Below are 17,948 nucleotides of genomic sequence, written 5' to 3' on the forward strand. Positions count from 1 at the left end.
TTCTGGCACGAACGTCTTCCCAAGGGGAACAAGTGCCCGACCAGTTTGGAGGAGGCGAAGAAAATCGTGTGTCCTCTGGATTTACCGCACGTGAAATACCATGTGTGCATGAACAATTGCATCATTTATCGGGACGAGCACGCGGAGTCTACCATATGTCCGGTGTGCGGTGTCACTCGATACAAGAAGAGGAAGAAAGCTCCTCGAAAAGTGGTGTGGTACTTTCCGATCACTCCTCGTCTGCAGCGGTATTTCGCGGATCCTAAGGTAGCAAAGCTCCTGCGTTGGCACGCGGATAGGGAGGAGAAGAAGCGAGAAGATGACGCAAATGATCCGGAGATAGATAAAAAAGACAAGATGCTGAGTCACCCTAAGGATGCGAGCCAGTGGCAAGCGTTGAACTTCGAATACCCAGAATTTGGGAACGATCCAAGGAACATCGTGCTGGGCGCGAGCACCGATGGAGTCAATCCGTTTGGCAGCCAGAGAAGCACACATAGCACCTGGCCTGTGTTTGTGTGGATGTACAACCTTCCCCCCTGGTTGTGCATGAAGAGGAAGTACATTCACATGAGTATGCTAATTGAAGGGCCGAAACAACCAGGGAACGACATCAATCTGTATCTGGGGCTGCTGAAAGAGGAGCTTGACACGCTGTGGAAAACGCCAGCCAATACGTGGGACGCCGCAGAGAAAGAATATTTCCCTATGAGAGCCGCACTGCTCACGACGGTGCACGACTATCTCGGTTACGGATATCTTGCGGGGCAGGTAGTCCACGGATTTTCTGGATGCGTAAGGTGCATGGATGACACAACGTATCGCCAGCTAGATAGAGATCCCGGGTCTTCGAAAACCGTGTTCATGGGACATCGAAGGTGGCTTCGCGACGATGACCCGTGGAGGAAACGCAAGGATCTGTTCGATGGTGAAACCGAACCCCGAAAACGCCCGTGTACGAGGAGCGGCGAGGAAATAGACAAGCTGTTGAAAATTTGGAAAGACTGCCCACTGCCGGGAAAGAAGCAAAAGGCGCCAGAGCCGGGAAAGAAGCGAAAGGCGCCAGAGCCGCTGCTGAAGGTATGGAAAACGAGGTCTGTTTTCTGGGACTTGCCGTACTGGAAGATCCACCGTGTGCCTCACAGCCTTGATGTCATGCATATCACGAAGAACGTGTGCGAGAGTCTGCTTGGTACCCTGCTCAACATGCCAGAGAGGACCAAAGATGGGCCGAAAGCAAGGGCAGACTTGAAATCAATGGGCATCAGGCAGGAGCTTCACGCTATATATGATGATGATGATGATGATGATGATGATGATGATGATGAGGCGAAGCAGGACACAGAAAGTCGTCGCAAAGGCAAAAAGGCCAAGAAGACCGGAAATGACTACCCTCCCGCGTGCTTCACTCTAAGTCAGGAGGAGATCGAGCAGTTTTTCACCTGCCTCCTAGGAGTAAAACTTCCTTACGGTTACGCGGGGAAGATAAGCAGATACCTAGACCCAGCGAAGCAGAAGTTCAGCGGGATGAAGTCTCACGACTGTCACGTGCTGATGACGCAGATACTTCCAGTTGCAATCCGTGGGATCATGGACGCGCACGTCCGTGAAACGCTATTTGGCCTATGCAACTTCTTCGACGTCATCTCTCGGAAGTCGATTGGCGTGAGGCAACTCAGAAGGCTACAGGAAGAGATCGTGGTGATACTATGCGAGCTTGAGATGTACTTCCCGCCCGCATTCTTCGACGTTATGGTGCATCTGCTGGTCCATATAGTGGAGGATATCATCCAACTCGGGCCGACGTTCCTGCACAGCATGATGCCGTTCGAAAGGATGAATGGTGTCATCAAAGGATACGTTCGCAACATGTCACGTCCAGAAGGAAGCATAGCCAGGGGCTTTCTGACCGAAGAGTGCATCTCCTACTGCACGAATTATCTAGGCATCGAGAACCCCGTTGGTCTGCCCGTCAACAGGCACCTCGGCAGGCTCGCTGGATGGGGTCACCGTGAGGGTCGCCGCGAAATGCATGTCGACTTCGAGGGTCGACTCGCCGACTTTGAAAGAGCAAACCTAGTCGCGCTACAACACATAGACGTGGTCGATCCTTGGGTGGTAGAGCACAAAACCTTTATTAAGAAGACGTACAATGACCGAGGCCAACAGAGGACGGACGGAGATATACTCAAAGAGCACAACTCATGTTTCACGCGTTGGTTCAAGCAGAAGCTTCTGTCGTACCCTTTACATGAGGATTCTTCCGCGGAAGAACAACTCATATTCGCCTTGTCACAGGGCGCCGAGCACAACCTGATGACCTATGAGGCGTACGATATCAACGGCTACACATTCTACACCGAGGCCAAGGACATGAAGAGCGATGGTTATCAGAACTCCGGGGTAACGATGGAATCCTACACCGGTAACGACAAGGACAGATACTACGGAAGGATCGAGGAGATCTGGGAGCTGAGCTACGCTGGAGAGAAGGTCCCGATGTTCCGTGTCAGATGGGCCAAGAACGTCATAAAAGAAGACCGGTATTTCACCACCATGGTTATACCCGAAGCCAAATCCAAAACCGCGGGCGCAAACGTCACCGCGAAAAATGAGCCATGGGTACTGGCTTCCCAAGTGGACCAATGCTTCTTCATTACCGACCCGCCAAAGCCCAGTCGTGTTGTCGTGAGGAGAGGCAAAAGGAAGATCATCGGAATGGATGGAGTAGCCAATGAGCAAGACTTCGACAAGTACGGCGACCCGAGGATCGAACATGACGACGATGATGAAGTAGCAGCATACACCACAAGAAGAAGCAGGACCACCCTACCTAAAGGACGTCCGTTCCACAGAAGAACTCCATTTGCGAAAAAGAAGGGCAAGAAGATTGTGAACAGATAGCTAGCTAAGATCGATTGTATTTAAATCGTAGCCTTCATTTCTCGATTGTATTTCATGGGTACTTTTTGAACTATCATGAATATTTTTAAATTTCATGGACACTCGATCTCGATCCCCCTCCATCTCGATCGCTATCCCACCTCGCCAGATCCGGTCCCCCTCGCCGCCGAGCACCCCCCCAGTCCACCGGCCGCCGCCGCCGACCCCCCGCACCCTCGATTCCCCTACTCAACCGCCGCCGCCGACCCCCCGCACCCCGCGCACCGTCTTATAAAAAAAATAAGTATCAAACAGCTTTTTAAATGCTACTGTCTTATAAAAAAATATTACTGTTATTATTTAAACAAGTTTGAACATATTTAAACACAAATAAGTATCAAACAGCTTTTTAAATGCTAAAAAAAATTGTGGAGCCCACCTCGATCCCCCTCCATCTCGATCGCTATCCCACCTCGCCAGATCCGGTCCCCCTCGCCGCCGAGCACCCCCTCAGTCCACCGGCCGCCGCCGCCGACCCCCCGCACCCTCGATTCCCCTACTCAACCGCCGCCGCCGACCCCCCGCACCCCGCGCACCGTCTTATAAAAAAATAAGTATCAAACAGCTTTTTAAATGCTACTGTCTTATAAAAAAATATTACTGTTATTATTTAAACAAGTTTGAACATATTTAAACACAAATAAGTATCAAACAGCTTTTTAAATGCTAAAAAAAATTGTGGAGCCTGGGAGTCGAACCCAGGACCTCCTGTGTGAGAACTGGCTGCTGACCAGTCGAGCTAGTAGAGGGGACTTGATGTGGATCAGTTCTGGTGGTACATAACCTGTTGGCTCGAGTTGAAATAAAAAAAATACTAATGGCGCACCACGGTGAGGTGCGCCATTAGTATTGTGCCCGATCCCCCCTTCCCTCTCCCCCTTCGCCCGATCCCCCCTTCCCTCTCCCCCTCGCCAGTTCCCTCTCCCTCTCGATCCACCGCCGCCGCCGCCGCTGCCCTGACCCACTGCTCGCCCTCGCCCTCGCCCTCTCCCTCCCTCGCCCTCTCCTCGCCTTCCCTCTCCCTCGCCCTCTCCCTCGCCCTAGATCCCCTTCCCCTCTCCTCTCCCGACGCCGCTGCCCCGCCGCCTCGACGCTGCCCCGCCGCCCCGACGCCGCCTCGACGCCGCCCCGCCGCCCCGACGCCGCCCCGACGCCGCCTCGACCCCGCCCCGACGCCGCTGCCCCGCCACCTCGACGCTGCCCCGCCGCCTCGACGCGACCCCGCCGCCCGGACGCCGCCCCGTCCACACCACCGTCGCAGAATATAACCGCTGCAGAACGCGGTGAGGTCTCATCTTCCCGTTTCGATTCATCCCATACTGAACACCTCCATCCTTACCTGTATGGTTGTATCTCAAATTCCTCATGGGTGATGAATGATTTTCTAGGTTCGCGTAGTTTACATTTGCTTTTTTAGTGTGGTTGATTCCATGTGTAAATGGACTTGTTGGGAAAATTTGCCGCAGTATTTACTATTGTAGATGTATGTGAGCTTACCTTTGCTCTTCCCATATGTACACTGTTCTTTTCTAAGAATTTCGTGAGCAAGTTTGTGGTGTTTTATAGCGCGCTGATGCTCTCTTAATCCCTAGGGAATTAGTACTTCTCATGTTGAAGCCTAGAACTGGCAGTAATACGAACATATGAAATATTTTTGTTCCAATTGGCAATAGTAGGAAAACATTCATTTTGATTCACTTGGATAATAAATAGTATTATAACTATTTTTTCATGAAATAATATTAATTATAACAAAATGTTGCAACGACCGAAAATGCAGCTTTCGAGAGGTTGTGGAATAGCATAATTTTCCCATTTAGATTTTCTCCAGGGCCTAAGTGAAATTCCATTTTTCAAAACTGAATTGTAATTAAGAATGTCAAATGTATGGTTATAGTGTGGGTCTGACCTTGTTTAATTTCTGCAATTCTTGTATATGATATTCTTTGGTGTGTATTGCATTCTCATCGTGGTTTCGCAGGGCGCCGCCGCCTCGACGCTGCCCCGCCGCCCCGACGCCGCCCCGACCCCACCCGGACCTCGTCCCCGACATCCTCCCCGCGCCCCACTCACCGGCATCCTCCCCGCGCCCCACTCCCCGGCCCCCGTGAGCTCCCCCTCCTCCTCTCCCCCTCTCCCCCTCTCCCTCTGCACAAGGTCTTGGCTTTTGGGTTAATACACTGCTGCTCTAGTACATTTTATTGGTAGTTCATTTCACTGCATTTTGTATCGGAACAAGGTCTCAGTTCTGGAGTTACATTGTTTACATTGTTGCGCTGATGCATTTTAGTGGCAGTGCAGTTCACTGCATTTTCTGTAAACAAGGCCTCAGATTTGGAGTTGTATTCCAACTTGGGAAGTAGTAACAGATATAAAGCTCATGTTTCCGTCCTCCGCTTGTAGTGTCACAGTGAACTAGTAAGTTTTTTCACAGAATAATTAAGTAGTAACTTCTGCTTCTAGTGTCACATACTAATCCTAGTGCAACATAAACCTGCGGCAGGCAGGCCTTAGCTATTGTCGCTTATCTTCAATCACTGCATTTTATATCTATAAGCAAGGTATCAAAGTTGCGTCAGTTCGACCAAAATGAATCCTCGTAAGCCATGGTTTGGGTTTTGGTCTAGAGTAGAAGTTATCTCGACATTTACAAGTCCAAAATTAATGCTGTAGAAATTGTGTTGCCCTGGGACTGAGGTTGCTCCTGCTGCTGTCCAGTACTTGTAGTGGTTAATCTGAGTCATACTCAGTTTTTAGAGAATTTCTTTTTGTTTTAGAGAAAAGCGTCATACTCAGTCATCGCAGGAACACATACAGCACGAGGCTGCATTCTCAGCTGTACGCGATCTCTGGTGAACTTTCCAAGTCATTTCAAGCGTGTTTTATACGACTGGGATTAACACAGATTAAATTGTAATGGTGTGACACGGATCTGAAAAATCCTAATGGCAAACTGTATTCTAGTCTAGTCTAGATGAAAAAAAACAGTATGGTACAAAGCCAGAACAAAGTTTGCAGAATGGATGACCAGTCTTCCAAATACTTAATGCTCCAAGAACAATAATTTCTCCAGCACTTAAACACAGTTGCAGAAGACCAACAAGTGTTTTTTTTTGAGAAATAGACCAACAAGTGCTGCTAACCAAAGCTTGAGCAATAAGTTTTTTGTCACCAGTGGATGGCCTGCCCCGCTGGATTGCTAGCCCATTTGTAGCGCACAAAAAATAAACTTAATTTCTTGTCTCTTGGGATCTATTTATTTATCAGAAACAGAGTACTCTGCATTTCTGAGACAATGATTACTTTCTATCACCACTAGAAGCAAACCATAATATTACTCCGTCCGTATCAAAATATAAGACTTATGGTACAGAGGTACTCCATCTTTGATAAAGGAGTAGTACATTATATCAACCGCTATGTTCGTGTTACCAAAGTTTATACAGCAAGAACAGAATATAACTTCAGCTTTGGCAATTTGCGGGAGTGAAAATAAGAACCTCTTCTCCCTGGTTAGCAGTAAATACTGCATGGGCAATGCCTGCTGTTTTCTCTTCTGAAATTTATGAATGTCAGTGGATCAACATCTATGTGCCATAAATTGCCTCACCTCACGCAGCATGCATGATGCCACAATGTCTAGTACGTACTGCCAAGCAACTGGCAAATAATTATAGCTTAGAATAAATAAATCTGATGTAAGATAAGCATGGCATGAGCTTTAATTAAATAGCATAATACACGTTGGTAGTCCATCTCTCTCAAAAAAATACATGTTGGTAGCAGATGATAGATACCAATCCATTGGATCATCAGACATATTAAAGTCTTTTTTTGAGCCCTTATTAGCTACTCACACTATTTGCCCCGCGGTTTCTCTGTCATGGCTACCAAGTGATTGACGGTGGGCTAGAAAAATAAAACCACCAAACTATCAGTAAAAGATGTGAACCAACATCTTTCATTGTTATGCATATCAAACACCAAGGGTTATTTTCACTTAAAGTTTTAGAATGGGTGCATTACAATTCAGTCTGATATCTAATAAGACACTCTGGGCTGATATAATTATGGAACAGAACCAACCATGATAAATAAAAGGTGATGTTGTCTATGCATTACCAAAAATGTATCTTTGTGAACAAATAAATTGGTACCAACAGCAATGCCATCTTACTGTAGAATTAGAATACATGGACATGATCAGCTCAGCTCCCAAACTGCCATTCATCACATCAATTTCCCCTTATGTAACTCCAGTCAAAATTTTATGTTGGTCTACCTAGTAGATGCCCATGGTTTGATTTTATGTTTGTTCCTATCAATACAAATGCTGAGCTATGTTCCATTTTTACTGTTCTTTGTGATAGTTTTTGCAACTTTACTTCCCATCTTAAGGCAAGCCCCATTTTTACTGTTCTTTGTTAGCAGAGCTGCTTGTTTCTAGTAGTGGCAGTGAAGTCCTCATAATAATCAGGCGGATGTTAACTTTCTGATGTCCCCAGAAGTTAACTAAGATTGTGGTGCTAGTAGAGGCACATTGTGGCCTTTTCATCCATATGAAAGTAGAGGCCCTTGAGTTTGCTGGGTTTGTGCTAGTTTGCTGGGTTTTGTCTCCGACCATCGTGTCGTGATGATATTGCAGGTACCCCGAGAGGCCCTTGAGTTTGCCGGAATGTCGATTAACTTCCGTTCCGGCAAATTCGGGTACTCCATATGTCCTATTTTCAGCAAAGGTCATGCTGAAATTTTCCGTGAATTTTAGCATGACTTTGCTAAAAATAGGACATATGGGGTACTTGTGACTAATGCATGGGCCGGGGTATCTTAGTAGTTAATTAAGTAGGATCAAGTGCCCCGGCGTACTTGTGACTAATGCATGGCTTTTAGGGTGCCTCGGTGTCGATAAAAATCGAAATGATGAAAGGTTAGGCTTTTAGGGTGCCTCGGCGTCGAAAAACCCTCAATGATAAAAGCTTAGATTTTAGGATGCCTCGGTGTCGACAAACCCTAAATGATGAGACCATGATCTTGTTCCTTGACAATAACCAACTTTTTGATCAAACTTTGTTTCTATTTAGAGAGAAACATGGCCCACAACGATGAGGCCGGGGGTTCGGGCGGCAAGGCATTCTGGGAGCTGTCCCAGGAGATGGAGGAACAACCTCACTTGTATGAGGCCGCCGCCTTCCCCACCGATCCTGAGACCACGGATGGTGCCGCCGAGGATGACCACACTGATGCCACCACTGATGGTGCCGCCGAGGATGCCACCACTGATGATGGCGGCGCACGCACAGATGGCAGCCAACCGAAGAGGCAACGGAAGGACCGGCGCCCGATCGTGCTCCGCACCCTCAAGGAGGAAGTTACTGAAGTGGACTCCAACGGGAATCCAACGGCGCCCGAACGAATAGTCAAGGGGTACTCGCTTCAGCTCGGGTGCATTGTCCGGAGCACCGTCTCGATCAACACCGAGAACCTGAGGCATCCTGACCGAGGGAATTTGCGCCACCTCCTCTTCACGAAGCTGCACGAACGATACAAGTTCCCCGCTGAATTTGAAAACACAAGCCTCAAAGGGAATAAAGTGAACAATGCTGCCCTCACGAAGATGAGCAAGGCCCTGTCTACTTGGAAAAGCAATGTGAAGAGAATGATCGAGAAAGGTGAGAGTTATCAGAAGATCAAGGAGAAAAATCCTTCGATCACCGAAGATGACTACAACGACTTCAAGATCAATTGCTCGAGCACCGCAAGCTCCCAATCAAGTGAGTGGGGGAAACAAATGCGGGAGCTGAACATAGGGGAACACACACTCGGTCCCGGCGGTTACAGAGTGGCGGAGCCTATATGGGACAAGGAGGAGGCGGACCGTGCCGAGCAAGGCCTACCGCCCCTCTTCGATAAATACGGTGACAAGCAGACCAGGAACTTTGTCAGGGCCCGGTACAAGAAGGACCCGAAAACAAAGGAGCTTACCACGGATCCGAAGACCAGGCAGCTTGAGCTTGTTCTGGTAAGGAATACACCCCCGCGTAATTAGCTCCATATGGTTGCATTCTAATTAATGAAGCCAAATTTCTAAATGGTTCACATTCCTTCCGCAGGCGACTGAAAGCAGTAGCGCGGGGTCGACTAAGAGCAACCCTTGGGACACCACTCTAAATAGGGGGTTGAATGTAATGAAGAACAAGGATAAGCTCAGTAAGCCGACGTCAGCTGGTCGTGTGGCCGGCAAAGGCTTGTCGACAAAATGGGGGTCATACTATACCGCTGGTGTGCGGAAGGAGAAAAAGACCAGCTCGGAAAGCCAGGCGCGAGAGGTTCAAGAACTCAAGGCACAGGTGGCGCGTATTCCGGAGATTGTCCAAGAGCAAGTGGAACAACGACTCGGAGCGACGATCACCGCCCTTGTGCCTACCTTGATCTCGGGGTTGAGTGCGTGGATTGCGGGCGGCCAACAGGGGCCGCCCCCGATTCCTAGCTTCACGGCCAGCAACTCGCATAATGCGATGGCGGGGCCATTGGTGCCTCCGGCGGAGGCGGCATTGGTGTCTCCGACGCCGGCACGGGAGCTTAATGCACCCGGGTGTACGCCGGCCGGCACCTCTTCAGCAAGCGGCCCCTCCGTCAACTGCACGCCCGCCGTTGGCGGTGCGTCGACATTAGCCGAGCTCGACGCCATCATCACGGTAACTAATTAAGCCTCTCTCGGCCGAGGACTTCATCTCCTTGCCTTTGACTGGGCATCCCTAACGCCCTACATGTTTTCGCAGGGCGCCGCCGACGTTCCGTGCACTCTCCTCCACTTCGTGAACAACGAGTTGGTCGATGTCGCCAAGGGCAAAATCGTTCAACCGGGCAACCCCTTGTTCCACGGTACCCAGATGCCACCCAACTTGTTTAGGGTTCAACTGGTTCGGGTGCTGCCAGGCTGCGACGACTTGTTACCTCCGATTCGACCCGTCGGGGCCGACGATGAAGACGTGATGACCCTCAGCGCCTGCCTGAGCTGGCCCCTGCTTTGGCCGAAGAGCCAGATTCGTTTGGGGGCGGGGGACACCACCCCAAAGACAACACCGCCAGTCGTGCCGGCGCCAAGTCGGCCCCATGGCAAGACCGCCGTAACGGTGCCGGACATCCCTATGCCACTGGATCCAAACATGCATATGGCACAGGATCAGAACGACGACGACGACGACGATGATACATTTGGCAACGTCGATCAGTACTTTGCCGAGCATGGGTACGATGGCGACTTCATGGGGCCTCCTTCTCAAGAACCAAACCCAACAAAAGACGTGTGCGATCTAGCTGGTACCGCGGAGAAGCCAAGTTGCAACAGGCGCCGTCTGGCGTTCAGCTCTCAGGAGACGCCTCCAGCTGCCGACTTCACCGAGCCTCAGATAGGCGAGGTGCGAAATATTATCAGCCCCAACACACTCAAGAAGGCGGTCTGTGAGCAGAACTCGGTCCCATTACAGGAGAAGAAGAAGGCACGCAAAAGAAAGACTAAGAAGGGTGCGAGCCAGCCGGCACCGAGTACGATCCGTGCTCAGGACGGGCCACCTTCACCGCAGGATATCTCGAGGAGGGTGCATGTGGCGGGTAGGGCGATGCTACCGACAAATATGCTCAATGCTGCAACCGGTGCTATGCGGAGTCTGCATGACAGTGTTCTTTCTTTGGAGAAGCGGCGTCTCAGGGAGAAGGATGTGGCATACCCGGTTTTCGCGGCCAAGGTGCCAGAGGGCAAGGGCTTTGTGGATAACTCCATCGGGCGTACGATCGTCCTGCGTTTTGATGACATCCACGCTATGTTGAACCTTCATCCGCTGCACTACACCTTCGTTCGGCTATTTTCGCTGAGTATGGAGATGCGGATCATTCGCGACAAGACCCCGGACATCGTGATAGTCGACCCCTTCTACATGCGTGCCAAGATCTTGGGCAGCGCTGGGGACCGGCAAGTCGCGAGTTCTTACCTCGAAGGCGTCATTCTGGCAAACCAAGATAAGGATAACTTCCTCGTGCCTTACTTTCCCGAGTAAGTCCTCCCCTCAACCGGCCCGTAACATATGAATTCTTACATTTCGATCGTTTTTCTTTTAACATTCCGTGTTTTCTGCAGTGACACACGTTGCACGCTCATCCTCCTAAGCCCCAAATATTCCATGGCCACGTATTTCGACCCGGACCGTCAGTCGAACGTAGACTACACAAATGTCAAGAAGGTTCTTGATGATGTTCTCCCCGGCTACGCCAAATCTGGAGGCACCTTCACCAGGCCTATTCGTAAGTACGGCAAGCACGTGTTCTCCCACAATACGACGTTCTGCTGCGTCAAGCAGCCGCCTGGCGGTCAGAAGGGTGCCTACTACGCCATCCATCACATGCGGGCGATCGTACGGGACCATCATCAACTTCTGCTACCGAGTAAACTCAAAGATTGGGCAAAGAGCGTGTCGGCAATCCAGGACGCGGACCTCCGACAAGAATTCTTTCGCATCCAGTCGGAGTTTGCGGAAATCATCCATCAAGATGTCCTTCGTACCTCGGGGCAGTTCTACCTCAACAATCAACCGTCCAACAGTGACATCGACACAATGCTACAAATGCAGGCTGACAACGACCGTTATTTCATGACTCCCACGATAGACGGCGGCTTCATCCACGCTCCGGTCCCTTGAGTCGAGTCGAAAGCAGTGATGCTGTGTCTAGTTCTGAAACATCGATTGGCTCATGTTGTAATTAAACTTTAATGAACTTGTAGTATGTCTCTTTGGTTTCGAGAGTCGTTCAACTTAGATGTAATCGATGCTATTAATGTCTTGCTTTTCTCTTCCGATCGTTCTGTTGCATACTTATATATTGCTTATGTATTGTCTGTGAATTGGTACTAACGTTTCGTTTGGCTAGTGCATAGCGATGCCGACGTATGTCGTGTACAAGGGTAAGGTTCCCGGAGTCTACGATGACTGGGAGGAGTGTCGGAGACAGGTTCACCGATTCAGCGGTAACAGTTACAAAGGGTACACCACTAGGGCCGAGGCCGAATCTAGATACGCCCGCTATCTAGCGGGAGAGGGGAGGGAGTGTTGGAGGAACCGGATGAAGACGAGTTTCATCGTGATGATGCTCATCGTGATGACCGCAGCTCTCTTCTATGTGATGGTAGTTTAGATGATCGATATCGACTTGTAATGTGAAGACAAACTCGCTACTCGCGGTCTCGAGACTTGTAATATAATGTTCTATCTTTGTTCGGTCTTTTTAATTCGGAGACTAATATGATGAATTGTATTCGGAGACTAATATGATGAATTGTATTCAAAGACTAATCTTCTATTGTATTCGATGAATCTGTTGTTGATGTGTGCTGTCTATATTTTGTCAAATTATACATTTTGTAACCTGTGCAAAAAACAGAAAATAAAAAATAAAAAAAACCTAATATTCATACTAATGGCGCATCACATGACAGTGCGCCATTAGTATGACAGTGCATACTAATGGCGCATCACTGGGTAGTGCGCCATTAGTATGCCGCGGTTACTAATGGCGCATCCAGTGGTGGTGCGCCATTAGTATGCCAAAGCACCTGGGTATACATGGCCCCTGGGAGGCATACTAATGGCGCACCCTGGCCTATACTAATGGCGCACCCGCGGTGCGCCATTAGTATACCAGATACTAATGACGCACCAGGTGGTGCGCCATTAGTAAAAATTACTAATGGCGTGCTGTTAATGGCGCACCACAGATGCGCCATTAATAGCCATATTAGGTGCGCCATTAGTAGGGATTTTTCTAGTAGTGAGCTTGTCCTTCACCTGCAAGTCTGCTCATTTGAGAGAGAGAGAGAGAGTGAGAGAGAGAGAGAAGGTATGCTGATCTGCACTCAATTTTCCCAACTAATATACCCGCAAGTCGTTTTCTGCTCAACCTGCGACAAAGCAACCGCCTTGCCGATAGACACATCCCACATCCACATGATATTGCATGCGATCTCTGACTACGGAGCTCGGTGACGTGGAGCTAGCTAACCCTAATCAAGCACAACCACCACAATAAACATGTGAAAATTAGGGCACGGGGATGCTTCCTGAGTCCTGACCACAGCCGTTCGCTGGTGAGCGGTAACCTAAGAGCATCTCCAGCCGCACCCCCAACAGGCCCCCCCCCCCCGCCGCCCTCCCTTTTATTCGGCGCCGATGTCAAAAAAAGGGCTCAGTCGCGTTCCGGGAGCCCAATTTTCGTTGGTTGGGCCTGAAATTTGCGCTGGGGAGCGCCCGGGGCGCCAGGGCAATCGTTTTTGACGCGAAAGAACGGTGGATCCGCCGAGTCAGCGACCCCCGAGCCTCGTCATTCTCATCGCCTCAGTTTCCCGCAGGGAATCAATGCCAAGGCTGCCGCCGGTCAGCCTTCCATTGATTCGTCACGGGCGGCGCGGTGAGGCGACGCGTCCCCTCCCGCCACCCGTACACATGCATTGCCACCCCCGGCCGCTATAAAAGCCGCCCCCTTCCTCGCCGGTGTAATCATCCCGCCCGTAGCCCTCCTTCTCTCGCCGCCGACGCCCTCTCTCCCGTCTCACCCCGTCTAGCCACCGCGTGCACGCACACCCTGATGGGTGAACGGTTCCCCGGCGACGTGGCGACGGCCAACGGCTTCGACCGCCGCTCTCTCCACGAGTGGGAAGCTCACCTCATCCACGAGGCGAATTACCCAGCGCCCCCCTGACATGCGCGCGCCGGGGCGGTGGAGGCTCAGCGCCGGGGGCGTCCCAGTCCCCCTGTGCCCGACGTCGAACACCATACCCTGCATACTTCCACGCCGAGATCGAGCATGTGCGGGCCTCCCTGATGGAGGAGGACCGCGCCCTCCCGTAGTACGACACCGGCAACCATGAGGCGTGAGCAACGTACTTCGAATGCCGGCAGGCGGAGCGGCTCGCCTCCGTCAACAACACGCCGGTGGTCAGGGGGCACAACAACAGCGACGGCGCCGCCTGTAGTGGGGCACCCCCGGCCGCACGCTCCACGCCGTCCTCGAGTACCTCGAGGGCGGCAATGATCCGCCGTTCTCTATGTAAAAAACACCTAATCTATGTCGTGTTTGCCGAATTTGTGGCGTGTTTACCGAATCTATGCCAAATATATGTCATGTTTGCCGAATTTTGACCGAATATCCTTTTGAAATTGCTTAAAAAAAATGTCTGGGGCGACCTTGGGGCGGCGGCTAGGAACCCGATCACCCACGGCGAAAATATCGCCGGCTCGCGCCGGCGGTTTTTCTAGCCCCTGAGGGGGGCGAACGGAACCTGCCGTACCAGGTCGACCGTGCGCCAGAGTGACCTGACACCGCGGTACGACGACGGACGCTCCTACACGAGCGCGTGCGCGCTCAATCCATCACCAGACGGTCAACTCGGACTAGTGACTAGGAGATCAGCCAGGTCGACGAGATAGGTGCAGCTGCGCTGCAGAACCGAGCGACTAATTACCGAATCATCCAAAAACACTCGCGTTCGGGTTCGCCGTGGCACAGGACTGAACTTTGGTGCTTTGGTGGCCTGGTAGTGGTAGGTCACCTGCATCTCGGTGTGTAGGCTGAGTAGCATGTATTCATATGCTACATTTGGACAGCACGTTCTGGTACAATCTTAGAGCCTATTTTTAGAGCAAAGTAAGCAAACAATTAGAGCTTGAAATGTATCACCGACCATATCATGTCATCGCTCATGTCTCCTCAATATTCCAAACTAATTTAACTACACATACCTAGAGATAGATAGGCAGAGGAAGAGTAAACAACCACCGAGATACAGGTGACCTACCAGGCCACCAAGGCACCAAAGTTCAGTCAGAAAGTGTCTACCGCAAACATGCATGCATGTTATACCCGCCCGGCTGCATGTAGGGTGTAGCATTTTGGCTATAAATACCAGCCTTCATCAGTGCACCAAGAACCAGAAGCACACACGTACGGCCTCAACCATGCTGTGCAAGAACACCATGGCCTCCCTTGTCTTCCTTGTGGCGCTGCTGCTCTCATGCAGCTCCATGAGCAGTGCGGCACGGTACCTAGAGGAGGTTGTGCCCAAGAAGGAGTATCCACCACATCCTATCGTCCCAGAGCTGCCAAAGCCCGAACTCCCGCCGCACCCTGCCGTGCCTGAGCTGCCGAAGCCTGAACCACCGCACCCTCTCGTGCCCGAAGTGCCACACCCCATGGTGCCGGAGACGCCAAAGGAGCCTGAAGTGTCACACCCCGTGGTGCCGGAGGTGCCAAAGCACGAGCTGCCACCGCACCCTGCTATGCCCGAGCTCCCGAAGCCTGAACTGCCGCATCCGGTTGTGCCTGAGGTGCCAAAGGAGACTGAAGCGCCACACCCAATCGTACCGAAGGTGCCAAAGGACCACGATCTGCCACACCCTGCCGTGCCGGAGACGCCAAAGGAGCCTGAAGTGCCACACCCCGTCGTGCCAGAGGTACCAAAGGAGCACGAGCTGCCGCACCCTCCCGTGCCAGAGGTGCCAACGGAGCCCCATGTGCCACACCCTGAGGTGCCGAAAGAGCCCGAGTTACCGCACCCTGTTGTGCCAGAGGTCCCGAAGCACGAAATGCCGCCGTTCCCCAAAGCCGAGCTGCCCCCGAAGCCCGAGTTCCATTTTCCGGAGCCAGCGGCCAAGCCATGATAGGACTAGCTACATCCGCGCAGTGCCCGTTATCTAAGTATTAAAACTATAGACTATACATGTGTGTGTGTGTGTGTGTGAGAGAGAGAGAGAGAGAGAGAGAGAGAGATTTGTTATAGACTTATTTGCATGTGTGTGTTGTACATGTCGTTAGAGCTTGCGCTCTAGTTCCCGACGAGAGCGTCAAGTCTGAGTGGTGTTGCATGGTGTAGCTGCTCAACATATTCCCTACTTCACTTTGCCTGTATGCACGATGTATATGATATCTACACATGAATAAATATGTTTCATTTTTTGAGTTTCAATATTGGAGTTGTGTTTGAATTTACATATGTGCATCACTAAAGAGTTATGTTTTGGCTTAGAATTCACTTCTCCATGGATGGCCGAATTCTGTTGGTAAAGCATGTGCTCTCTGCTATGGTGGTGTTTCAGATGATGGTCATTGAGATGCCTGCGTGGCTGCGGAAAAGAATCGACAAACTCAGAAGGGGTTTTCTTTGGGAAGGAAAAGAATTTGCAGTGGGAGGCAAGTGTTTGGTTAGCTGGCGCATCTTTGCAGGCCAATGAATTTTGGAGGGCTGGGGATAATGGACCTGAGTGCGCAAAGCACAACGCTGAGGATGAGGTGGTTGTGGCTTTCGTGGACGGACCCGAGCAAAGCGTGGTTGGGACTAACGCTGCCAACCGATGCCAGAGTACATGCGTTGTTCGTGGCTTCAGTTATCTTCCACCTCAGGGATGGGAAACACATTTGCTTCTAGACTGAACCTTGGATGCAAGGGATGAGCTTCTGCCACCGCTTCCCGGCTCTGTTTGGCGCCTGCACACGAAAGCGGCTAACGGTGGCTCAGGCACTCATCGGCGGTCGGTGGACACATCATCTCAGGGGTAATCTCATACCACGGGTGGTCAGAGAGTTCACTGCCTTATGGATGCTATTACAGGACGTCACGCTAGGCCAGCAGCGGGACATGGTTTCTTGGCGGTGGACGGCAAACGGCGAATTCTCCACTCATTCTGCCTATGCAGTCCAGTTTGAGGGATCGGTGCGGACGAGCTACAAGCAAATGATCTGGCAGTTGGAGGCATACTGAAATGCAAAGTGTTCTCATGGATGGCGGTGCTTGGGAAGATCTTGACAGGGGACAACCTGGCGAAGCGAAACCGGCCTCACAACCCGACGTGTTGCCTCTGCAATGCTCAGCGTGAGACGCTCGAGCACCTTCTGGCTTGCGGCCCTTTCATGGTGAGCTTGGCGGGGGGGGGGGGGGGTAATGCAAAAATGCAACTTGCCAGTGACCCTTTCCCTGTCACCAGCCTCAAAGAACATTCGGAAGTGGTGGTCGAGATCAAGGCAGCACGTGCCGGAGATGCACAGCATGGAGCTCGCTAGTGCAGCTCACGTGGTGGTCAGTGTGGAAGGAGCGGAACTCGCGGTTTTTTGACCACAAGAACTCGACGGAAGAACAGGTGCTGGATCGAAGCAAGAATGATCTCATTTGTTGGACGGTGGCAGGCAAGCATAAGCTGGCCCTAACGATTCACAGATCTAGGGAACCAGATTAATATTTGTGCTGTTGGTAGGTTAGTAATGAGGTTCAGACTGTAATTAGGTGGCTGGATACTAACTTTGTATCCTGGGTAACTTGCTATACCCCTAGGGCTGGAATTCGAGCCGAGTCGAGTCAGCTCGGCTTGACTCGCTAGAGCTCGTTTCGTTAGCGAGCTAGCTCGACTCGACTCGTTATTATAACGAGCTTAACCCAAGATTGGCTCGACTCGTATAACTCGCGAGCTGGCTTGTTTAGCTTGTTAAGCTCGTTAAAAATATGAACATAAAACCCTCAAAATGATAAAAATGATTATGTATATATTAAACATATATATCACTAAACAATTGTAATTTTCTTGTAACGCATGAGTCTCCTAGGCGGCTGGGCCTTGTGTTGTGCGCCTAGATCGTAGGGTGCTGAGTGGCTTATCTTTTTTGTATTGGAGTGGTTGATCTTTTGTACCGAGCCTAACGAGTTACACGAGTACTCGTAAGATTGGCTCGTTTAACTTGGTCTATAAACGATCTTAAACTAAAGCTTGGCTCGACTCGTTATTCTTCGAGTTCGAGTCGATTCGAGCCGAGTCACGAGCTACTCGTTTAGCTCGCGAGCTTCGAGTTTTTTTTCGAGCCCTATATACCCCTGTAAAACTCTTCTCTAGTTTCAATGAAATTCGTCAAAAAAGAGTTATGTTTTGGCTACATTATGTGCTTCGAACAAATTTATTTTTACTGGACAATTAACT

At 50.7% G+C, this 17,948-nt stretch overlaps 1 protein-coding gene across 1 annotated transcript; it reads left to right on the forward strand.

Annotated features, from left to right (window-relative positions):
• The first annotated feature begins 14,913 nt into the window (after positions 1–14,913).
• On the forward strand, positions 14,914–15,952 carry LOC123041039 (protein PELPK1-like). Its single transcript, XM_044463739.1, has one exon. The coding sequence runs from the start codon at positions 14,946–14,948 to the stop codon at positions 15,645–15,647; it is 702 nt and encodes a 233-aa protein (XP_044319674.1). The 5' UTR covers positions 14,914–14,945; the 3' UTR covers positions 15,648–15,952.
• Positions 15,953–17,948: the final 1,996 nt, after the last annotated feature.

Source organism: Triticum aestivum, chromosome 2B (assembly GCF_018294505.1).
Source record: "Triticum aestivum cultivar Chinese Spring chromosome 2B, IWGSC CS RefSeq v2.1, whole genome shotgun sequence".
Lineage (NCBI taxonomy): Eukaryota > Viridiplantae > Streptophyta > Magnoliopsida > Poales > Poaceae > Triticum > Triticum aestivum.